At 38.2% G+C, this 27,007-nt stretch overlaps 1 protein-coding gene across 1 annotated transcript in view; it reads left to right on the forward strand.

Moving 5' to 3' along the window:
• LOC125235229 (amyloid-beta-like protein) overlaps positions 1-27,007 on the forward strand; it is a 349,914-nt gene that overhangs the window by 208,821 nt on the left and 114,086 nt on the right. The window contains exon 2 of the mRNA XM_048141716.1: positions 23,708-23,755. Within this exon, the coding sequence (XP_047997673.1) occupies positions 23,708-23,755 (48 nt within the window). The remainder of the gene's footprint in view (positions 1-23,707; positions 23,756-27,007) is intronic.

Genomic DNA, 27,007 nt, shown 5'->3' on the forward strand with positions numbered 1-27,007 from the left:
GGGACCTATCGAGGGTCAGGAGGTAGGAACCGTAACCCGGCCTAGGCGCGTAATGGTCACCCCGGCCCTGATCACGGGGGAGATAAAATAAGGTAGGAGGGTTTCAGAGGGTAGGAATCGTAACCCGGCCTAGGCGCGTAATGGCCACCCCGGCCCTGATCACGGGAGAGATAGGATATATAGGTAACCCGGCCTAGGCGCGTAATGGTCACCCCGGCCCTGGTTTGGGAATTCGCTGGTGATCGGATATCAACCCGGCCTAGGCGCGTAATGGTCACCCCGGCCTTGGTTGTTGGAGGATAAGTGGATGGGAGCGTCGCCGTGAAGCGACGGGGACGGAAAGGGGCGCTGCACTGGCTGCGCGCACTTAAATATGGTCGGCCGGCGATCCCCTCCACTGCGCCGTGCGCTGCCGGTGGGCTCGATTCCGCGCGGGGTGCGCCGCTGTGATGACATGGCGCGCTGGTGACATAGCTATGTCACAAACTTATAATGCGCGCCATCTCGTGTGGAGTAGTTGTGTTGTTAAGGCTGAGAATTCTTTCGCTCGATGTAGGTACTATTCATTTTTGAACTAGATGGCGACACATGTCAAGGATACGAAACAGAACCGAGCGAAGCTCGGTTGCCCAGATATTGTTATGTAAACACCCTAAAAATATTGCAAGCATTTTATTTTTATTTCGCAGAATATCTAATAAGAAAAGGTATCTTGTCGTGATTGTTTCACCGGATGGCCTCATCGGAAGATCAGCGCTGGAAGTCGCCAGCAACACGCTGAGATTAGACCATTTCTTGGCACTTTCTCTGTTAGTCTTTCGTGTGGATGTATGTAATGTTTGTATCATAATATATTGATTACTTGTTTGTGTCGGTAATTTTTGTGTATAATATAAGTGCTTACGAATAAAAATATTTCTATTCTATTCTATTCTAATAATACCTCACCTAAACTTTTTTACACTTCTATGCACACATGAATCAGATCTTCCTGGTTATGTACTGGAACATATACAGCTTTAAAACAAGAAGAACAAATAATAGTTTTCACACATTGTTGCAATTTATATCCTTCAGTAAACTGTGTTAGTTAAAGTTATGAGCAAACTTTTATATTTCTTCCGCACTCAAGTTTCAAGCGTTAAGTTTATGTGAAAGTTATGACATTTCTCATCATCTGTAAACCAGGTATATACACCGGGAAGTATGTAGGTGTATTCTAGAACTTTTCAAATTTCTTTACATTAATTTATGATTTCTTCAGTACAGATGGTGCTTTTTGCCCGCACTAGTGGCCAATTTCTTGTCAGGTCGAAACTTTAGAGGGCCATTTGTACTGAAAAACGTCGTACGATACACGTGCGAAAAGGAAATACGTAAATCGTGTCGATTTAAAACACTAATACTTTCACACCTCCTTTGGTCGTGTTTTAATTTATCGCCACTCATTTCAAATTTCCTAATTTCCGCGCGCCTATTCTCTATCTCAAACCGAGTTGTTATCTAAAGTTTCTGTTATGTAGTTCTTTATTTTCTATTTTCATATATACCTACCAGTGGCGTGGCGTAAAAATTTTCGTTGATAAAGCCGGAGAGGTTTTCGGGATCTGTTTTATATGAACTTCTACAGATACTGGAGAATTTTAGGGAACCCATAGGGAATCGAGTTGTATCGACGCCCCGCCACTGATACCTACGCTATAATGTGTATAATGTTGTTGTACCTATGCTGTGGAAATTTTACAAAAAGTACAATTTTCTTGTTTTTCCTTAAATCTTTCGAATGATATGGTTCGCCAAGGTGTTTCAGCGCTGATTTCCCCAAATTTTTCTTGTCAGTTCTGCGGAAGACTATGTCGGTCTTCCATCGGTTTATTAAATAAGATAAAAATGTACTTCGAAGAGACGATTTATGGTGTAACTGAAGTCACAAATTGATTTTAATGAATGAATCCTAACATCCAAAGACGTGAATTTAAAACCAACTTCATTTTCACATACCAACATAATGCAATGCGTAGTAGGACTAGCACATGATTTGTGTGACAATATCTCGCCGCGACATACATCACGTCTTTTTCGATTTTTATTTTATTTTATTATATATATATATATATATATATAAGTATGTAATTATCTATTTAAGTATGTATATCGTCGCTTAGCACCCATAGTACAAGCTTTGATTAGTTTGGGGCTAAGTTGATCTGTGCAAGGTGTCCCCAATATTTGTTTAAGGTACATTGGGGCATATCTCGACTGGGGGGCAAATATATCTGGTCCATTTTTTCCATGTTTTAAACAGTTTGCATTATTAAATAGAGTGTCCACCGGTTATATAGGGTAGGCGTGTTCCGTGGATGTACCTAATACATGTAAAACTCAACATCATAGTGTAATAATGGAAAAAACGTCGAAAGATTTGCCCCGCTGTACCTTATTTGTTTTATTATTGATATAAGTAAGACAATCTCGCGGCAATCATGCTAGCCCTGCTCGGGTAAGTTATACATGTAATCAAACCACGTTCAATAGCGTCAGAATAGTGAAGTTTCTCACCCAATAACGCGAGTAGTTAAACCCAACTTTGATTCATGTAACAGTTTGACGACCGGTCTGGCGCAGTCGGTAGTGACCCTGCCTGCTACGCCGCGGTCCCGGGTTCGAATCCCGGTAAGGGCTTTTATTTGTGTGATGAGCACAGATATTTGTTCCTAAGTCATGGATGTTTTCTAAGTATATAAGTATTTATATATTATATATATCGTTGTCTGAGTACCCACAACACAAGCCTTCTTGAGCTTACCGTGGGCCTCAGTCAATCTGTGTAAGAATGTCCTATAATATTTATTTATTTATTTATTTATAGTTTAACTAATGAAAAGTTTAACCCCATTGTATGCACTTGTGAGGTTTCCATGACGTAGATATTAATAGATAAGCATGATATAGATTGCCTAAGATAACAGAAGGTTATTTAACTTACAGAGGTACAGTAATTTCTCATCATCCTCCTCGCGTTATCCCGGCATTTGCCACGGCTCATGGGAGCTTGGGGTCCGATTCGACAACTAATCCCAAGATTTGGCGTAGGTACTAGTTTTACGAAAGCGACTGCCATCTGACCTTCCAACCCGAAGGGTAACTAGGCCTTATTGGAATTAGCCCGGTTTCCTCACGATGTTTTCCTTCACCGATAAGCGACTGGCAAATATCAAATGAAATTTCGCAATTAAAATGGCAGAAAATACTACTTTGTACTCTGAACTGAACTGACTTGGATATATTAATTGTTAAAATCATTAATCGACGTCCATAAAATAAGTCCTCATATTTCTATTGAGAAGGGTTTCCAGCCATTATAAATAGCTAGTCTTCTAAAATAAATCTCCCAATGAAACAGTAATATGGCTTTTCCAAAAATACACGTATTTAAACGGAGAACCCTCTTCAATGCCGTCGATATTCATTTTTATACAGCGCGTCACGTTCCTTTATAATGTATAATATGTGTATGTGTGTATAACCTGCTATCCCATAATATGTGATGTATAAATAAATGTGTATAACATGCTTTGGCCTTAATCGCACCCGATATTCTGATGAAAAACTCAAGTGGGTCACATTCACGGCTGAGCGGGTGTCAGGGATATTATAGACATAATATAAAAAGATGTAGGTATGGCGTGTTGAAGTAAGAAAATGCCATAAGTGTGGAAAATAAAAAAAAACTCCAGTGCCAAAAGGATGCATGATAAACCCAAATTTGAACCCCTTTATAAATGAAACTTAGCAACTTCCGACAAACCACTTTTTAGCATTTTAGACAAACTATTATCACAGAATATATAATAGTACAAGTACAGAAGGCCCACTGCTTTGATGTTCACGAAATGCCGCCTGTTTAAATGCCTACAAAATTCTAACAAAGAAACGAACCGCACGTGCGCAGCGTCGGAGGATAGGGTTGCCTATGGATTAAAACGCATTAATTCTCAGATAAATAATTATACTATATATTCAAGTCTTGGTTAATTTCTAGGTATATTATACAGTATTTATATATTTTTGTTGCAGCCTTCAGCATCACAAGCCTTATTGAACTTTTCCGTTAGACTTAATCAATAAGATCAGTGTAAGATTGTCCTATTTTATTCATGATGTCTATTTAACTAAGCATTATTAGCCATTCCACACGTGAACATCGTATATGAACCTTGAAAAAAACTCGCTACGTAATGTAACAATAGAAAGTGCGAACGTGCGTTCCGTGAGAACGCGCGCCACCCCCGATTAGGCCGCGAACTCGCAGCCGCCTGCATGTACTTGTAGCGCGGCGATAGAATTGCGGAGTGAGCCGCCCCTGCTATTATGAAATTGTCTTCGGTTACCGCGATAGTTACTCATGAAATAAAACTATATAGAAACGGATTATATCGTGTATAATGAATTTACAATTCATCCCGACGTTTCGAACACTTTACAGCATTCGTGGTGAACGGGTGACACCATTATGAACTTTTTGTTACATTTGACAGAATTTTACAAATAACATGAGAAAAATATAAAAAATACTAGATTTTGTCCGCGGCTTCGCTCGCGTTAGAAAGAGACAAAAAGTAGCCTATGTCACTCTCCATCCCTTCAACTATCTCCACCTAAAAATCACGTCAATTCATTGCTCCGTTTTGCCGTGAAAGACGGACAAACAAACAGACACGCACACTTTCCCATTTATAATATTAGTATGGATTCATTCTTGAGTTATTTTATGTATCAAAGGTATCTCAAGAGCAATCAATTAGTAGACACGGTGAACGACGTATGAATAAAAGTTGATAATGATATTTAACTGCTCATTGTTGTCACATTGTCAAATCAATAAAAATAAATATCTAAATAAATTTAAATAAAATTTCCTAAATTTTGAAAAAGCAAATTATAGTCATTATTATTATCTGATAGTTATTGTAAACAGTTTACTATTCGACGAATACATGATTATCAAAATTATATGGCTCATAACCATAACATACATTATGTGACTTCAATTACAATAACTGACATATCGATAACATTTAGTTTTATCCCCAATCACCCCAAATGTAATAACTGGGTACGTAGTCAAATTCACAAACGCTTACGACAATATCATCATCGTAGCTATATCTTTTCCGTATTGGCGCGACAGAGCGAGACTGCGTTTCGATTGGCGTCTAGCGTCAACGATTATCGTTTCTGTCTGCGACGCGAAACGCCATCAAAACGTCGCAGAAATGTTGCCTGGCTCTGTCGCGCCAATACGCAAGAGCGATAGAGATAGATAGCTATGAAAGAGATATTATCGTGAGCGTTTCGTGAGCGTTTGTGCATTCGGCTACGTACACTGGTTGTAACGGAAACAGCTTACAATAGAAGATTCCCCTGACAGCGGTTACTTTGATTAATGATATGGACCAAGCTATGTATTCAGTGTATTCACTATCATTGTACCTATTTAACGTCATTCGATGGTGTGATGGTGTATCCAAAGTTGGCGTTTGAGCGCGAATGCTTTTGAGGATTTGAGAAATCGTTTTATCCAGTTCTGTGTAGTTATATGCGCTTAGCGTCATAAGTATTTGATCGTGAATCATAATACACGTCAAATAGTACATTACGATACAAGTGCGTAAAAAAGGAAGGTCGAAACGAGTGGCGATAAATTAAAACACGACCGAAGGGAGCGTTTTAAATCGACACGAGTTACAACAATAGTACATTACGATACAAGTGCGTAAAAAAGGAAGTTCGAAACGAGTGGCGATAAATTAAAACACGACCGAAGGTAGTGTTTTAAATCGACACGAGTTACGAATTTCCTTTTCGCACGTGTATCGTACGACGTTTTTCAGTACAGATGAGCTTCCGAAGTTTCGACCTAGCATATATAATGAACCACTTCTCGAACTAGTGCGTAAAGAAACGACCTTCTGTACTGAAAAATTCTTCAAAACTTCGGAGGGTCATCTGTACTGAAAAACGTCGTACGTTACACGTGCGAAAAAGAAATTCGTAACTCGTGTCGATTTAAAACACTCCCTTCGGTCGTGTTTTAATTTATCGCCACTCGTTTCGAACTTCCTTTTTTACGCACTTGTATCGTAATGTACTATTATAATAACTAATAAATAATGAGAATAACAATGCACTAAAAAACAAACTGTTGATATTTTAATTTGGAAAATTATTCTAGTGTGGCAGATTCCTTTGGTTCGTTGCTTCATTTCAGGCCTGTATATTTTTAAATACTTACCTACCTATAACGAAACATAGTCACAACACATATTTATGAAATAAATATATTATATAATAATATATTTCTTATATGTGGGTAGCTTTTGCACATTGTAATTTTTCCTCAGTCACCCGTTGACCACGAATGCTGTAAAGTGTTCGAAACGTCGGGATGAATTGTGAATTCGTTATACGCGATATAATCCGTTTCCACAGTTTTATTTCATAAGTAACTATGGCGGTAACCGAAATAGTATTTTATGCAACAGGCGTTTAAAGGAATATATAATAACTAATAAATAATGAGAATAACAATGCACTAAAAAACAAACTGTTGATATTTTAATTTGGAAAATTATTCTAGTGTGGCAGATTCCTTTGGTTCGTTGCTTCATTTCAGGCCTGTATATTTTTAAATACTTACCTACCTATAACGAAACATAGTCACAACACATATTTATGAAATAAATATATTATATAATAATATATTTCTTATATGTGGGTAGCTTTTGCACATTGTAATTTTTCCTCAGTCACCCGTTGACCACGAATGCTGTAAAGTGTTCGAAACGTCGGGATGAATTGTGAATTCGTTATACGCGATATAATCCGTTTCCACAGTTTTATTTCATAAGTAACTATGGCGGTAACCGAAATAGTATTTTATGCAACAGGCGTTTAAAGGAGGTCAAAAAGACGAGTGGCGTGGGTAACAATTTGAGGCGAAGCCGAAAATTGTTATTAAGACGCCACGAGTATTTTTTGACTCAGTTAAACTGTAACGTAGTATATTTTCTTGGTCGTAATTAATATTTTTTTTATAAATCTAAAATCGAAATTTCTTTAATTTTATTTTGTTTAAAATCCTCAATTAGTGCAAAAATACTTGCATCCACACATGTATGCACTTTTCTGCATAATCTGTGCATGGGTTGCCAGATAGCTAAAAATAACCCATTTTATGAGATTTTAAATTGTTACTCCAGTACATTTTGATAAATTAAATTAATATAATTATATAGAAATAATGCAGAAATTTATCTTAAATACATAACAAAATACTGTAATATTAATACTCTAAATAAGAGGCCTGTCTGGAGTGACAATCTTGCTATGTACATCATAGTAAATCTTTCATGACTCTGATGGAGTCTCAAAGAAATATAATATATTAATTCGATATATTATGTCTTCCTGGGTTTGTCACCCTATGTCCTTGATTTGCTCCATATGCAAATAGGTTAATGATCATGGGTGGTCCATTTCCTTTTTTGACCCTTTTGGGTGCACACGCACTTTCTCCACAAGACCATACCGCATGGTGGTCAAAACGGTGGAAGCAGAAGGCCTGCAATAATCCTCAGATTGAGTAAGTATCTGAATTGTTCTGATCAACTCCATAATGGCGTGAAACGTTGTGGGTTTGTTCCTAACCATGTGCTTGGTTATTCACAGGGATGATCTGTCTTCTGCTGTGGGATTGGGAGCGCTCCGCTAGGAAATTTCTTTGACCTTCAGCGGTGAGCTAATAAATCAGATTGTCTTCATTTTGTCATGCTGGTCTTGAGAGCATTAGACTAATGTATTTTTATGTCGCTTTCAGGAGCCGGGAAATATTTATAGATATATATATTATTAACTCTGGAAATCCTTGTGACCGGCGCAAGTTCTGAGTCCTGTTTGCTGGAAGACGGCCTGCCTCTGCCGCATTTGTCTCGGTGTCCACGTGGCACGCGTTCCGGGTTGAAAAATCTCCGCAGTGCAGCCAACATTCCCCGGGAGGTCCCGTGCCACCTTCCACAGCTTTCCCGAAGGTTCACCATCTTAGAGGTCGGTCCAATTTATCCTTCTAATGGTCAGGGCAACTGCGTCAGCTGAAATTTAGTTAGAGTAAATTCATAGAGTCAGTAATTTAGAGCAAGCAAATATTTTTGAGAACTGGTACCTAGGTATTTTAGTAGTATAATTTCTAGTTAAAAATTAAGATAACTTGTGTGAAAATTTACTTAGAACCCTTTTAAGTGACCTAGCTTCCCGCTGAGCTCTGTACATTGCATTGGTGTCGAACAAGAGAATTATAGGTCAGTTTTCACACGGTTAGCGCAGTAAGTAACTAAATTAAGAACCAACTGAACAAACACATTTTGGCAAGAATTTTCCATATAAATAAATGTTATAAAATATAAACAAATTTTAAATTATTTATCTCCACCATATACTTCCCTTTGCAAGCTTATTTCGACACCGTTTTTTTATTATTTTCAGTTTCAGTTTTTTTTTCTATTATTATCACTTGTGTCCTTAATTTTGTACAGCCGGAGCTTTAAGTTAATTTAACAGTAAGGCACCCTGTGATAAAACACCGTTGCATACAATACTTTTTCTACGACTATGCACTTAGTTTTTAATAGTTTTCTTGAACAACTTTCGTGAAATTCACACTGTTTCCTGTATTTTGACGCGTCGGCCTCCCCTCTGTTCCTGCCTCACGCTGTCGCTCGCACTCCCCCGCGCCGCCGCCGCTGCCAGCCCCCGGCGCCCCGCGCACCCACGCTATATCCATTAAAGGCTACCTAACAATACTTTAAGAGCTATATCGTAAGGGTTGGTGCGCGGGGCGCCGGGCGGGGGCGGGCATCTTTTATGTAGGGTTTTAACGATCTATGCACGTCACTGTAAATGACGAATAACAACACGGGAGTAGAAAAACAATATTAAACACATATTTACTTAAAAATAATTGGATTTATTTTACGATGTGCTTTTTAATATCGTGTTTAAGATACACAGATAACTATTATGCAAAATCTCAGCTCGCTCCAAACTTTTCAAGTATTATTAAATCAGCCTATCAGATCCCTGCATTGTAGGTAATTTACAGAGTTCCCTATTTAGCAAATAAATCCTTTAACACATGGAAAGTCCCTCTGAAAGTAAAACAACAACAAACAAAGTTTATTTGCCCTAATGCTTAAAGCCTTAAGATACAGCGGGTCAAATCTCGACTGGGGGGCAAATGTAACTTGTCCATTTTTTCCATATTTTACAATGTTTTGCATTATTAAATAGAAAGTCCACCGGTTATATACGGTAGGCGTGTTCAGTGGATAAATGTAGAACTCAACATCATAGTGTAATGATGGAAATGATGGATTATTTACAATTTCCCCCCCCCCCCCAGTCGAGATATGCTTCTCTGGCTTACTACCTATTTTAAGGTCGCGTACGATGACCTGGCTAGATCCATTAGTATGGCTTTGTCTGTTATGTTTTATTTCTCTTTGTGGAAATTAATGTAATTGAGATGAAGTGAAAATATATAAAAAATAGGTATATTACCTATGTCCTTATAAATTCTACGAACAACATTTTAATGTTGACAACTGGCATGGCCTAGTCGGTAGTGCGTGCTCGAATCCCAAGGGCATTTAGATTTCCCCCAATATTTTTTTACATGTATAGAAATACCAACGTTACACTATTTTTGCTTTGTTTTTTTACCTACTTACTATTAAAACTCTTAAAAATAAATTATACGAAATACAGTAAAAACAGCCTGGATTTTCATCCTATATTTATTTAACAAACTTTGAAAAACGTTTTTGTTTGCGCTAGTATACCTAAAACGTTGGAGAGATTGGAGAGATTCTCAGAAAGCCAGGAAAAGATTACACTAAATGAAAATTTTCAGTTTTTGAACATTTTCTTCGTGGAAATTGGAAAACTGACGGTACAATTACAATACAAGCAAAAGAAAATATGCAATTTTCCCTGCCGGGCCTGACTAATGGGACGATCTCGATCACGGGCGTTCCGGCTGACAGGCCGGTGTTTTCATGTGTGTTATCGCCCTTCCACACTGGTTCCTTCTGCCTCTATACGAATATGTAGTTTAGAATATACCGTGTTTTGTTTTTGTACCTTAGGTTGTGCACTGGTTTACGTGAAACACACTAAATTTTGTACACAAGTACAGAATTTAATATTATATAGTAGCTGTTTCAATTAACTTTTGCGTTCTATAAAGTTCCAAACGAGGATGCAAATGATGCAACTCACCAGAATATAAACTGTTACTTATGGCCTGCAACTCTAGGGGTCGACCCTTTGTATTCTTTTGAAAAATACATACAAACTTTTTATATTTTTTTTTTATCATGCAGAAACGTCTGCGAGCGATAGTTCATAATCAGAGATCGGACGGATTTGCGACATTCTTAGTGACTTACGTCATTTTAATGACTTTTAGTATGAGATGTCGCACAAAAATCCGATCTCTGTTCATAATATAATCCCATACAGTTTATAGCACATTTTCGGTATTATAAATTTAAAAAAAGTACATCTACATTTAATACTTTTTGCCAATATAATGCAAGACTGCCTGAATCTAAAATGTATATCCATCAAGACTTTATTACAAAACATTTCAACGGAGACTTACTATTTTTAATTGTGTAATTCTACATTCCTGTTGATAATGATTATAAATACTTGACTCAAATATTTCCACAGCTTTACAAAAGGGCTGGTATGCGGCAACTTTGATCTCTTTAAACAATGAATAAAATCCTTCCTAAGATTTATCTTGAATTTACCTTGCCATTACGACTGTATTTAAATTGAAATATTTTGTTGATTGTAAGAAATATACGTTTATAATTAAAAAAAGGAGTTGTGTCCTGAAATTGTTATTTAATACATTTTGACTAGACTCCAGAGTAGCCTATTCTTGATTATAAAGAAGTAAATAAAGAAAGCTCTTAGTTAAATTATGTCTATGAAATTCCATTTTTGAGTCTTGGCAAGGCATCGCGATTTAACTAACTCTCGTGTGCAATATTCATCTTCCGTCCCGTTTTGCATAATGATTCTCCTGTCCTGTTTGGCTGCTGTGCCTATGATAATAAACTCATTACACGGCCGTGTGCAGCTTGTGGAGGTAAACACTAACCGCGTCAGTTTGGAGCTATTCAGATATTAATCCTATCTAAGCTGTTTACATTCGCTGATTACTCAATACGTTGCATAGCGAATATTAGTAGTATGATGTAATGTAGCGATTAACTCGGTTCATAGGCTAAGCCTGCGTTTCGACCTAGATGTGATAGATGTACCTCATTAGGATATGCGCCCACGGGCAACTTTGTCGCTGTAACTATTTTAAATCTCGCATCCAGTGTATGAAAAGTCGGTACGTCGGTACGTGTGTGCACTGTCATGCTAGCCCATAGACTTATGGTGTGAGAGACAAACTAGTTGCGGTGACAAAATTGCCCGTAGGCACCTACCCTTAGAGTCAATGCGCGCTACGAGAGGAAAATGATTTAAGTAAGTAACACCTAATGTTTAGGCAATAACCGACGGTCTATGTTAGTTTGTACTTATATAAAAAAATGTTGTATTGTAATTTTTGTATGTAAATATAATGATCGCGTCATTGCAACATAAACTGCTATAAAAAGTTTAAATTTGAAAAGCACAAAATGGCCAAGATAAAGTGGAATTAACTAAAATAGGATGATCATTGTCTACCGTATGCCGAGTCAGTTGTGGACTATTAAGGCGATGTGTGGGCTTAATACATATGCTCAGACCAGATCAGAGATAATTTGGTCAGAGAGTCGATGCTCTGCTTAGATTGAGACGAAGTTGGTGATGTCAAGAAAATTAAGACTTTTTTAAATAGGTCAGATTAGAACAAGTTAGCAAAGGCCTTTGCAAGCTTGGAAACTATAGGTTCTGAATATTATCTATTGAACTAATAATCGCACCATTTTATATACTTTTAACTGGTAGGTTGATTACCATGCTAACATAGGTAAAAGTGATCACTTAGTATTGTTAGCTACTATACAAATCCAGCTTCAGGATAGGAAATGTAAAGTGATCAAACCTCCAAGGAGAGACTATTTGGCAGCAGATTACGAACAAGTTGTGCAAACTTTGATAGCAGATAATAGTCAATTAAGTAATCTGGATGCGGCTTCCGCCTGGCGTGACTTTACGCATAATGTTAATAGAGCTGTAAGTTTGCATGTGCCACTAAGGCCTTCTAAAACTGCTAAAAACAATAGAAAACCATGGATCGGTCCTGCCATATTAAAAATGATAAAAGAAAAAACAAAGTTGTGGGATGCATATATGCTCAATAAAACTAATGAGAACTATAGTCGATATCGGGTAATTAATAACAGTATTACCTCAGCTATGCGACATGCCAGACGGAGTTATGAAAAAGGAGTTCTAGACCGGGGACCTAAGTCACTGTACAGTTATGTCAGAAAGCAACTTTCATCTAAAGTAGCCGTCCCACCTTCGCTTAGAGATGATCTTACCCAGCAGGTAATAAATAACTGTCATGAAGTAGCAAATATATTTGCCAAACAATTTGAGAAGTCGTATGTTCGCGAACCGCTGAATGGACTAATGCCTGAAGTAAATGTAGCCAGAGTTAACAACTCTATTGAAAATGTTGAGTTCACACCGGATTTAGTTAGTAAAGCGATCTTGAGTTTCGACGAAAGTTCATCAATGGGACCTGATGAAATACCTGCAGTTTTGTTAAAGAGATGTATAAAGTGCCTTGCACCTCAATTATCCCATATAATGACATTATCACTTAGAGAACAGAGATTGCCCCTGATTGGAAAAATGCCAACGTAACGCCTATTTATAAGAAAGGAGACAAACTGGTGGCAGGAAATTACCGACCAATAAGCCTCACTTGTATAGCCTGTAAAGCAATGGAAAAAATTATAACATGTGAATTGAGAAACTTCATTGCAAGAGAGCAGATCATTGTCGACGAACAACATGGTTTTACGCCAAAGAGATCAACAGTAACTAACCTGTTATGTTGTGTTGACAAGTGGACAAGCAGCTGGAATGAAAAGATACCGACGGATGTTATATACCTGGATTATGAAAAAGCATTCGACCGCGTCCCGATAAACCGACTGCTCCTCAAGTTGGACCACTTTGGAATTCGCGGAAAATTGCTCAACTGGATAAAAGACTTTTTGACGGGCAGGAAGTTTCGGGTACGAGTTGGAGAGCACCTCTCGGACCCGCATGACGTCCACAGTGGGGTTCCGCAAGGTTCAGTGCTTGGACCAATGCTGTTTGGGATTTTCTTGACAGATCTCAGACAAGTTGTAGAGTCAGATTTGTTTTTGTTTGCTGATGATACAAAGATCATGGGAAACCCGCTTATCAGCCACAACATCATACAGCAGGACTTAGACCATATTGTACAATGGACTAAAGATTGGCTAATAACTCTCAATGCGGAAAAGTGCACTGTACTCCACATAGGTAAAAACAACCCTGAGCATACGTATTGTATTGACTCTAAAAGTTTGGAGAGAGTTACTTCTCAGCGAGATCTTGGTGTCATTATAACTAATAACTTAAAATGGGAAGAACACATATTACAGCTTACCAAAAAGGCCAACTCTATGTTATACATGATTAGAAAAGCCTTTCGCTATATGGACAAGAAGCTCTTTATTAGAATCTACAAGACGTACGTAAGACCATTGCTGGAATATGCGTTCCAAATTTGGAATCCATATTTTCGAAAAGATATTAGTCTGATTGAAAAAATCCAAAGAAGGGCAACAAAACTGGTACCATCTCTTCGCAACCAACCTTATGAAGACAGGTTAAAAGAATTGGGTCTGACAACCTTGGAGCAACGAAGACAACGCGGCGACTTAATAGAAACGTACAAAATACTCACAGGACACTATAATGTACCTTCATTAAGTGACATTTTCACTCGGAGTGTGTGTGACAGATTGAGAGGACATTCCCTGAAGTTGACACGGACACAGAGTAGTAGCAACCCTAGACGTCACTTCTTATCTAACCGCGTAGTGAGAGTGTGGAACAGTTTGCCCGAAACCGTAATCAGTGCACCTACAGTGAACTCTTTTAAGAGCGCTATGACAAAAAAAGGCGATATATTGTAAAATGCACAATATTTATCGACAAAATTGTACACTTTACTCATACTAAAAGACAGTGAAAGTACTTGTTTCAGTTAGAACATCTTATTAACTGTCGGTTAAATAAAAAACATATGAAAAAAAAAAGCTTTTTCAATTAGTAATGATTGTTTTTCTGATGCTCGTTTAGGAAAAACCGCGTGAAGCACAGAATTCGGAGCTCTTATTATGTACAATTTGATAAGATCACTCTCATAAATGAGGTAAATTTAAGTTCCAAATATCTTGTACTTAAGGCCCATTAAACAATATTTATCATTTAATCCTTTGAAATTGAGAAATTGAAAGTAAAACGAACTCAATTTTGTCTTGAAAATACATCGAAACAAGTGATCATTTTTCCGAAAATCTACATGTTATCGAAGTTATTTTAGTATATAAATAATCTGCACAATGTGCTTAAACTGCTGTTATCCATTTGTCGTTATAATATTTTATCATGATTTTTTGCCAATTTTTTGAAAACTAGCCTTCCTGTCGCTATTTTACCGGCGACGGACGCCTGCGATTTCAGTGCCGCGCCGGAGCTCGAGGAGGTAAGACGTGTGTCGCTTTGGTCTCCGAGTTTTCATCGCAAACGTCGAGAATATTTATTGTTGTGTGGGTCGGACGCCTTGTTTCTACACGGGCTATCCTCGCATTGTGTGTGTGTAAACAGCGACCAACGAATTTGATCCTAGATCCGTAAATATTTGCTTTTGTAATACTTTGTTATGTTTAAATGTTAAAGTATTACAACGTTGTGATGATAAAAATGTGAAAATTACAATACGGTCAAGATGATAAGACACATCAAGATGGTACTCGGGATCTGATGATGGAGCCAGAAGGTGGTCACCAGTACCAGTGAACCATGTAAGTAAACGACTTCGTGTTTAGGCTCGTTGGGTTCGTCTCAACAAGACCTTTGACAAGAGGTGGTACTCAGGGTCTGATGATGGAGCCAGATGGTGGTCACCAGTACCAATGAACCATATAACTAAACCCAGAGATGGGGAAATCGTAATCGATTCCGGATTACACGATTACTTGATTTTACTTTGTAATCTGACACTACTGGGTGTCAGATTACTTGTAATGTAATCAAGTGAAACGGTAAATTACCATTACATGTAAAGGAATCACTAATCATCTATACAATCATTACTATTACCAATAATTCGGAATCATAGTCGATTCAAAATAACTGAAATTATTGACTTGATTACTTTCAGATTACGAATATGTAGTACCTCAGATTGCTGACTGTCACTTTGACACAAAAGTCGTCATGGGTGTCGTAAAATAGGTTTTAGGAGGTGCTGATTCCAAAATTAATGACTAATGTTCAATCTGACATTGCTGACTGTCACTCTGACACAAAAGTCGTCATGGGTGTCGTAAAATAGGTTTTAGGGGGTGCTGATTCCAAAATGAATGACCAATTTGGAATCTGACATTGCTGACTGTCACTTTGACACAAAAGTCGTCATGGGTGTCGTAAAATAGGTTTTAGGGGGTGCTGATTCCAAAATTAATGACCAATGTGGAATCTGACATTGCTGACTGTCACTTTGACACAAAAGTCGTCATGGGTGTCGTAAAATAGGTTTTAGGAGGTGCTGATTCCAAAATTAATGACTAATGTTCAATCTGACATTGCTGACTGTCACTCTGACACAAAAGTCGTCATGGGTGTCGTAAAATAGGTTTTAGGGGGTGCTGATTCCAAAATTAATGACCAATTTGGAATCTGACATTGCTGACTGTCACTTTGACACAAAAGTCGTCATGGGTGTCGTAAAATAGGTTTTAGGGGGTGCTGATTCCAAAATTAATGACCAATGTGGAATCTGACATTGCTGACTGTCACTTTGACACAAAAGTCGTCATGGGTGTCGTAAAATAGGTTTTAGGGGTGCTGATTCCAAAATTAATGACCAATGTTCAATCTGACATTGCTGACTGTCACTCTGACACAAAAGTCGTCATGGGTGTCGTAAAATAGGTTTTAGGGGGTGCTGATTCCAAAATTAATGACCAATGTTCAATCTGACATTGCTGACTGTCACTCTGACACAAAAGTCGTCATGGGTGTCGTAAAATAGGTTTTAGGGGGTGCTGATTCCAAAATTAATGACCAATGTTCAATCTGACATTGCTGACTGTCACTTTGACACAAAACTCGTCATGGGTGTCGTAAAATAGGTTTTAGGGGGTAGAGGTGTGCGCCGGTGGCTAAATCGTCGGCGGCGGCGTCCGGGCCAAAAATGGCCGGCGGCGTCGGCGTAATCGGCGTGATCGGCGTAATAATTAAAAACATGTAATATTTAAAAAAAACGGCACTTCTATAACCGGCGTTACAAAGTACATAAATAAACTTTTTATCATGAGTCCTGTGTCACAATTTCATGTTCTAATGATGATTTTAGCAATATTAATACCAAATTATTTCGTTTTTGACTCGAAATTTGTCATTAACTTGATATGAACCGCCGCAACCTCCGGGCATTTTTGCCACGCCGCCGCCGCCGATTATTAAACGGCGTGACCTTGGTGATTACTAAAATGCTCAAACTTGGTATTTGTATTTGCACTATTTGGATATATTTTTGAACTTTTTTATGCAATATCAAAATAAAAGATTAAAAAAGAAAAGAAGAAAATATTAAAATATTTGTTATTCAGCAGTAAGAAAGATGAGGGACTTCAGTATGAAGTTCTTAATGGTATGCGAAAAACTAGGCATGCGGGGAGATCTGTGTGCGATTTTGCTCTGGCTTACGTCTTGACTATAACCAAATGGTTACAGCGCCTACGAAAATACCAGATCTGGAGAGCCAAGACTCTCCCTGTTGGATCTTCAGCTACTTTTCCATCAGGATGACTACCACGTATTATTCAAGATTTCAGGGCTCCTCGAAAAATACCTATGTGCCCATCGCGTCGGCAAACTGCTTATATCCACTGTGTGATCGCGTCCCATTCCAAACTGTAGTTTGGAATGGGACGCGATGGTTTTTTGCGTCCTAGGTACTCATAGAGGTATACTACCCAGGTTGGCTTCACTTTGCGTGATCTTAATTTCGTTGCTGATCTGGTTTTGCAAGAATTGAAGCTTTTCATTATAATTCTGTGTGGTTACAACTATCGGCAAGTGCCAACCTTCATTTAATCGCAGGTATCTTGTTTTTTACGTAGCCTAATATGTGGCCCACTGCTGGGCAAAGGCTTGTCCTTTTTATCCCCACTCGTTACAGTTTGCTGTCCGCTCCCGCCAGTCATTATAAAAATGCGTCGAGGTCGTCCTTTTATCTCTTTTTTGGTCTTTCGCGGCCTGGCTACGGTAGCATGGTAACCATTTGTTGCTACTTTGGACTACCGATCCGGGTATCTATAGCATTAATAGATGGATGGATGAATGGATCCTGTGTGGTGACGGGTTAAGAATTTCACCACCCCCTTTCTTTCCGTGGGTGTCGTAGAAGGCGACTATGGGATATGGGTTAAATTGTGTAGGCGAGAGGCTGGCAACCTGTCACTGCAATGTCAGTTTCGTTTTCCTTCAACCCCTTATTTGCCAAGAGTGGCACTAAAGCTTTAGTAGTTTTATGTGCTCTGCCTACTCCTTTATGGGATACAGGCGTGATTGTATGTAATATATGGAAAACTAATCAGTGCTGACATTGTTGCACAACGCAAAAAAAAAAACAATTTTCTGGATCAACTATCTGCATCCAACTCAAATTTGTATGCCGAGAGCTATGCTGGACATCCGTTTCCACCATAGTTGTGTGTAAAGCTCTTTTTTTTTCTCGACACTCATCAATTGACTGGGCACAATGGAATTCCTGTGGTTGTGCTGATGATGTGTGTTCCTCCGATTATTATTGGGGGGTATTGTGGGTCTTTCTGCGTCACGCCGACCAGCAGTGATCTATTGTGACGGCTCTTTGTGATTAAATAACCTTACTCATGCCCGCTGAATCCAGGAAGTTCCAGATTTTTTGGACTGCAAGGTCTTGCACCTCATAGGGTTGCAGTGCTCCTCCGATGCTAAGACCTCTTTACCAGCTTCCAAAGGTCCTCATAAAGAAAGAGTGTCTTGCAGATTCATGGTAATTTAGAAAATAAATTATTTAATGGAAGCCAACAAAGATAAAAAAATATTTTGTGCTGTCAACTGATAATTATTAGGGTAATCAGTGTTTTTTCCTATCCCGTGTTCATTTACATGTGTTATTTAACTCACTGTTTATATCAAAGTATACGTATGATTTTTATACAAGGAACAGACACCTCCTAAGTCCCCGCGTACTTATACAAGTAGGTACAAATAAATTCGAGTTTTGAACTCTTGTATAAGTAGGTATATAAGAAAGTTCCAAATTCCAAATCGGAAAAAATGGCCTGGGACTTACGAGGTTCAATTCAAGGTCACGCCAAATTCACGCCGGAAACACGCCGCCACCGCCGATTTTTGGCAAACGTCCTTGATGATCAATTTTTAATCGGCACACACGTCTACAGGATGAATAACACAGAACAAGCCAAAAATTAGGAATTATTTTCACGTCGATCTCACGCCGATTTCACGCCGGTGAAATGATCAGCGGCGTCGGCGTGGCAAAAATGACCGGCGGCGTACGCCACGCCGGTCGGCGCACACCTCTATTAGGGGGTGCTGATTCCAAAATTAGTGACCAATTTGGAATCTGACATTGCTGACTGTCACTTTGACACAAAAGTCGTCATGGGTGTCGTCAAATAGGTATCCGGAGGTGTTTGAAAACTAATGACCAATTTGGAATCTGACACTGTTGACTGTCACTTTGACACAAAAGTGATCATGGGTGTCTTCAAATAGGTTTTCATGGGTACTGATCTCAATATTAATGATTAATTTGGAATCTGACATTGCTGACTGTCACTTTGACATAAAAGTCGTTATGGGTGTCGTCAAATAGGTTTCCTTTCCAGGGGTACTGTGCAATGTCAGGTTCCAAATCGGTCATTACTTTTTAAATCATTTCATTAATTTTGGAATCAGTGTCCCTAAAAACTATTTGACTACACCCATGATTCCTTTTGTGTCAAAATTACAATTAGCACTGAGAGATTCCAAAATAGTCGTTAATTTTGGAATCAGCACCCCCGGAAACCTTTTTGAAGACACCCATGACGACTTTTGTGTCAAAGTGACAGTCAGCAATGTCAAGATTCCAAATCGGTCATTAATTTTCAAATCAGCACCTCCGGAAACCTATTTGACGACACCCATGACGACTTTTGTGTCAAAGTGACAGTCAGCAATGTCAGATTCCACATTGGCCATTAATTTTGGAATCAGCACCCCCTAAAACCTATTTTACGACACCCATGACGACTTTTGTGTCAAAGTGACAGTCAGCAATGTCAGATTCCAAATCGGTCATTAATTTTTAAATCAGCACACCCGAAAACCTATACTCGTGGTATATGCACTTGAAATGTGAAAGTGAAAATGCTAGAATGACATGTAAACCACGAAGTAGTATAGTCATATTGTTCATTGATATTGGTGACCACCATCTGGCTCCATCATCAGACCCTGAGCACCACCTTGAAGTAATTAGAATTGTATTTGTCTTATTTTATCATCATATAAATATAATTATACTTTACTCTAATACTTATCATATAACAAAAGCAAATATTTGGGATGGGATCTACTTTTATAATTATTACTTTAATTTTTTAAATAAATTTTAACATAATTGATATTATTTCGCGCTATATTCTCGTATTTTCGTACAAAATAATGTTTATTAGAAACCAAAAGTTTATATCGAGATAGTAGATTGTGGTTGTTATCAAAATTCCATAGAAAGGATCAAGATTGTTTTGTCCATTATTGTAGTGCGAACGAGTGATAAGACGTGCTAGAAAGGGTCGGCATATTGGGCTCGCGCGGCGGGTAAAATACCTAATTTCGCCCGACGCCGAAATGTTATAACGCTCTTAAAAACAGACTCGACAAATATTTATTGAATGGACAAAACACAAGTGCATCAGGACATTGACGTGCACGTATCAGCTTTAAGCTGCCTGTGCATTAGCAAATAATAATAATAAATAATAATAATAATAATAATATTTTACTCCTGGAAACTCGTACTGCATCTAGTCATTATACTCTGTGGAGTCTTTATCTGGTATCCGCCCCAGCGGCTAAGCATTGTTCCAGCTGTATTGTTACTGAAAGAAATCCCGAACGGGATCAGATACGCGGATAAAGGGCCGGGTAAATTTATTAGTCTTGCAAGTGAAGTGTTGGGCTTTGTGATCGTTTTGTTTATTGCTACGTCGTAAAAGTTTTGGTAGCAATGGCAGCTTTTAATAAAGTGAAAAGTGTGTCTTTCCGGCTCCATTGAGTGGGGTGGTAAACATCTAACTATAGTACGAGCAGGGGCCCGTTTCTCGAAAGGTACAAGCCTTGTATTACAAGTGTGTTTCCATGACAACCCATACGATTTGACAGTTCGCGCACTTGTAATACAAGGCTTGTACCTTTCGAGAAACGGGCCCCAGGTACTATAAAATTACACAAATATACCGACTTCAAACGTAAGTAGTCATTCTATAAGTTCTCTGGGCAGCCACAAATTGTTATCATGGGATTATGACGCGATGACATTACTTAAATAAATAGGTACTTTTGAGCCAAAATAGCAAGAGTCAAATTGGTTTAAACTAAGTTTTGGCGATGAAAAAAACATTCATTTTGTAGTAACTATACCGCAAAGCTCCGTCTCTTGCCTAAAAATCCTAAGCTAGGCAAAGAGCTTAGTAAAAGACAATTTTTTATTGCAGGTTCCGCAAAAAAATCGTTTAGTTTAATTTAGTAAATTTTGCGGAATCTGCACTAAAACCTAGGCAATTATTACAGCTAAGGGTCCCCCTACATCTGGCATCTCGCGAGCGTAGCGTCGGGCCAACTGAATGGAATAAGACGCCGCGTCGACGTCGCGCCGTCAGGCTTTGCCATACAGTTGGCCCGACGCTACGCTCGCGAGACGCCAGATGTGGGGGACCCTAAGTTGGTTATACTAGGCGAACTGCGAAGCGACCGGGTTTTACCGTACCCTGCAGTCCCAACATACCGCTAACATATTCCGCAAAACAGTAATTTACAAACAAAAGCATTCAATAACGAGCTCACAATTAACAAAGCATAATCGATCTTCATCCCTGCAAATAGCTTTCATTTCGCAGTGTTCCGACGAGTTAATAATGCGGGCTGAAGTGGCGTTTAGTGGTCGCAACCGTGCCGATTTGAAAAGCTACATGTATAGTCTGTACCAGTACAGACTTAGGTTCTTTTTACTTGGTCGGTGTTTAGTTACACGACTCATTTGAGAAGGTCATATTCTCGTTGGGAACCGTAGGGTTTTTCGACGTTTTTGAATTGGGCAGGGTATAAATACGTGTCGGTCGGGTCCGGGCATTTGTCATTGCACCTCGGGACGTGTCGGGTGATGGATGGAGGGCATTGTTGCCAGTTTCAGCCTCAGTTCAGGTTTTAGTGAGTTTGGGTCTTTTGTACGCAACTATCGGCTCGGTTAGTAGATATTAGATAACTTCTGAATGCGCGTTTTACGTTATATTTTTTGTTTCCCTAAATCGAATTACTAAAACGAGTTTCAAGGCAATAGAACAACGGAATTTCACATAAGGTTAATAAAATAAAAACATTTCAATTAGTTTTTCTGTCTTAATTTTGGGAAATTAATTTGGATTTTATTTCAACCAACAAAAGAGATTATTTCGTCTCATTTTTTCCTGATACGGAATTGTCACTCAAGTTACCTACATAGATTCAACTCAATTGAATAATGCAAGATCTGATCCGAACATTAAGTAAAACAATTACCTTGACAATAAAAAAATTGAAAGGAAAACCCTCGACATTAGTGGATCGATTTTCATCAAACATGGCTAAAAACGCTCCCGAATACTTCAGTTTTCGGGTATCCGTTCGAAAGCTACGATGCCACAGACAGACAAATAATCAGACATACACCAGACATACACACACGTCAAACTTATAACACCCCGTCGTTTTTGCGTCGGGGTTGATAATAGTTTGGCAACACAAAACCTGAAGTTAAATACTTTATACTTTTGTGTATAGCTCTCAAGTACATAATGCTTTTCCCCGCAACGTGACCCAATACCCACCAATATTTATTTACAGATCCAATGGAATCATAAATCCAATTTTATCTAAACACGAGGCATGTGTAATTTATTAGGGCATTAGTAATAAAACCGCTTAGATACAACGAGATAGGGGTTGCGTGACCGAGGGTAGGGGTACTTGGGTAGTTGGGAGGGGGGTCCAAGGACGAGCCCTGCCACTCCTTTGTGGTTGTTGAATTTATGATAGGTGAGAGTAGGTTAAGAATCATGGAATAGAAGTTATTACAACTTGTGGCTTTCACAGTTTAAATTTTAACACGTTCACTACGATCATAATGGTTGTTTCTGGCGTCACTGTGGCCCATTTCACAACAGTGACACTTCCCCGTCCATTGCCTGTTGAACAAGGAAATATTGACGCTGACTAATGATACTTATCAGCCCAGAAATTGGCACAGAAGTTGTCAGTGTCAAGTGTCAATGTTATATATTGGGAAAGGCAGTGTTATATATGAGGAGTGTCTATTCAAAAGGACTTATTTCTATAAGTCAACAGAGGTTATTTTTATCTATGTCTTCTTAGAGAAATAAACCTTGTTGAGTTATAGAAATAAGTCCTTTTGAAAAGACACTCCTCATATGTTTATTTTTATCTTAGTGTGCATTAAATTATTATAATATCGTCACTACTTTGAAAAAATCTCGTATCTCACGCTGCTCCTCAAAGTTAAAACGCAGTAAGTCTATATGCATTCCATACATACTTACTACAATTTTCTTTTCATTGACAGACGAAGATACAAGTTTTTTAAAGTAGTGACGATATGTATGCCCATACTTCATAATTTCTTTTGAATGTTTGCAAAGCCAACATATAAGGGCGCTGTTAATAGAGCCAGGCCAAAATAAGGTGGCAAATATTTTGATAATAGAATAGGTTAGGAATGGGTTCGAAAAACGTCAAATAATATCATCAAAGTTTTGCGTTGGCAATAACATCTGCACTGGCCACTTGGCCAGGCTGTCAGAGTCGCTGCCAACTTATTTTAAAAGCCACAATAAATATTGTATAATTTACGTATTTCACTTCGCTTACAAAAATTTTTCAGACATGATTCTATAATTTTCTCGATAAAAAAAACCAAACAATTACCTACACAACATAAAGGACAGGACACAATATAAATGAATCACTGAAGCATGACTCAGATAGGCAGCCTAACCAATATGGCCACAATTAACCCTCTCCATTGTTTCAGGTGAGTGAGCTGAGCGGGGGCAACCCTTCGACTACCGCCCGCACACAGGTAAATGCGGACTTTTATCTACTGTTAGCTTCTGTCGCGAGCTTATGTGGGCTGTTGTTGGCAAGAATATTACTGTTGTTTTACAATATGAACTTATTTATAGAAGCATTTCCATATATTAGAATTTTACGATATTTTACCATCAGGCAGCTCCTTTGCTGCCTATTTCATAAAAAACAATAGTGGACTGTAAAAACTGCATTACACAAATACACAGGTAAATGCGGACTTTTATGAACTGTTAGCTTCTGGCGCGAGCTTATGTGGGCTGAGGATAGGGTATGCAAAAACCGGTTAACTTAAAAAACCGGTTAATAACCGAGACTTTTCCTTCAAAACCGGTTAACCGGTTATTAACCGGTTTTGAGGATTTTTGGTAAATGGCCGTACTACGCTATAATTACCATTACCTTTAAGAATTCTGATGTTGATGATATCGTAGCAGGTATTACTTGCACGATGAAGATCATTTTTATCCAGTTTTTGGAAATTTGGTAAATGCGGAAATTGCTAAAAAAAGGCTTGTGTGGTTTGAATGTGATTCGACAGTTGCGTTTTCTAGGCATGTCGCGAAGGACTACAGCTCCCAGAGCCCAAAGTAATACAAGCAATTGATGTAAGAAAACCAAGATCTCCATTTTACCTTTCTTTTAAAAAATATAGTTTGAAATATACGGTAGACTCCGGTTGCAACGACGCTCAAGGGACCGCTGATATTACGTCGTACTAACCAGATGTCGTACAAAACAAATTTCATTTCTTTTAATTAAAAGTAATATCTACATCTCTATTACTAAAACATTTCAATCAATAGGTTTATTTACAGGGTATTATTATCATCATAGTATTAATACCTTATTTTATTGTGATTTGTTTAGTTAGAAAAGTCCTTCTTAGTATGCGTGCTTGCTCATCATTTGTAAGTAAAGCTAGTTTATACGCAATCGAAAAATACAAATTGGGTTCTATTTAGCTTATAAGATTAGACCCGAGGCGAACAAATTGTTAAATTTTAAATGCAATACTCCAAAAAGTTACTTGGCCACAATGTAATCTTGCTACTTGTTGTAGGCAAGACTGGGGGCCGTGCTCGGGTGGAAGTAGCCTTGTTTCTTCAATTTACTAGTAAAACTAAAAACGTTGTCGCTCGTCGTTGCAACCGGACTTGACGGACGGATTCTGTGTAAAATGTGTCGTAAAAAGCGGCTGGTCGTTCAAATCGGAGTCGTAATAAACGGATGTACTTTCATACTATCACATACGAAAACCAAATAAATACCTGTGCTTATGTCGTTGTAAGAGGCTGGACGTTAGGTCTATGCGGAGTCGAAATATACTAACCGCACTGTAATGTATTGTATAAAATGTGTAATTGAGTAGACTCGGGACTCATTAGGATTCCGTAGTCAACTAGGAACCCTTATAGTTTCGCCATGTCTGTCTGTCCGTCCGTCCGTCCGTCCGCGGATAATCTCAGTGACCGTTGGCACTAGAAAGCTGAAATTTGGTACCAATATGTATATCAATCACGCCGATAAAGTGGTAAAATAAAAAGTGGAAAAAAATGCTTTGTTAGGGTACCCCCCTACATGTAAAGTGGGGACTGATTTTTTTTTCATTGCAACCCCAAAGTGTGATATATTGTTGGATAGGTATTTAAAAATGAATAAGGGTTTACTAAAATAGTTTTTTGATAATATTAATATTTTCGAAAATAATCGTTCCTAAAGGAAAAAAAAGTGTGTGTCCCCCCTCTAACTTTTGAATCACATGTTTAAAAAATGTGAAAAAAATCACAAAAGTACAACTTTATAAAGACTTTTTGAACTTGATAGGTTCAGTAGTTTTTGAGAAAAATACGGAAAACTACGGAACCCTACACTGAGCGTGGCCCGACACGCTCTTGGCCGGTTTTTTTAAAATAAAATAATTACAGATAGTAATGTTGTCAATGAAAAGTAATGAATAAATCCTTATTATTACAAAACATTAAATAATTACGTATTTTTGAACCTTTTAATGCCTGGAACTCTCTATGTTTATCAATACCACTCTACACCGCCTTCGTTGATTATCAGAAAGCGTTCGACTCGATAGAGCATAAATTTATATGGGAAGCGCTGGAAGAAGCAGAGATAAATAATACTTACATAAACATACTTAAGAACATATATTCGAACTGCAAAAGTCGAGTAAAATTAGAAAACACAGGTAGATACATAAATATCGAAAGAGGTGCCAGACAAGGAGATCCGCTCTCTCCGACTCTATTTATAAGTGTCTTACACCTGGTTATGAAAAGCTTGAATTGGGAATATAAAGGAATCAACATAAATGGAAAATATCTATCTTACTTGGCCTTTGCAGACGACTTAGTACTACTGGCGAGAAACTGGAAAGAACTACAATATATGATAAATACTCTACATACAGCTAGTAAAAAAATCGGTCTTGAAATGAATCTTCAAAAAACAAAAGTAATGACAAATCATGTAGAAAGAGACATATTCATAGAAAACACTAAGCTAGACTACGTAAAAGAATATATTTATTTAGGTAAGCAAATATCCTTTAGACCAGATAATAACACGGAAGAAGTAGAGAGACGGGTAAAAAAGACATGGAACAAGTTTTGGAGTCTGGCTAATGTGCTTCTGAGCGCCCTACCACTGCACTTGAAAAGAAAAGTACTGGATTCATGTCTTCTCCCCACACTAAACTATGGCTGTCAAACGTGGAAATACACAAACTATATTAAACACAAGATTAGAGCATGTCAAAGGGCGATCGAAAGAAAAGTTCTAAATATTAGACTTATCGACAAAATAAGACATAAGAATATACGGGAAAAAACAAAAATAATCGATGCCCTCGAGCACTCATTAAAACTCAAATGGCAATGGGCAGGTCACGTCGCGAGGATGCCAGATGACAAATGGGCAAAACGACTTACCATCTGGAAAGGCCCGTTTGGCAAACGAAGATCAGGGCGGCCCCGCGCTCGCTGGGCAGACGACATTGAGGCAGTGTCGAGCAACTGGCTCACAGAGGCACAAGACCGAGAACGGTGGAAGAGATTGGAGGAGGCCTATACCCGGAAGGGGTCCTAACCACTAATATACCTACTTATATTTAAATTTAGTTAATAAGGAAAATTTTGTAAAGTGTTTATGGAATAAAAAGGCTTTTTATTTTATTTTATTTTATATTATTATTATTTTATTTAATGCCTAATTTTCCAAATTTTGAGAA

Source organism: Leguminivora glycinivorella, chromosome 17 (assembly GCF_023078275.1).
Source record: "Leguminivora glycinivorella isolate SPB_JAAS2020 chromosome 17, LegGlyc_1.1, whole genome shotgun sequence".
NCBI lineage: Eukaryota > Metazoa > Arthropoda > Insecta > Lepidoptera > Tortricidae > Leguminivora > Leguminivora glycinivorella.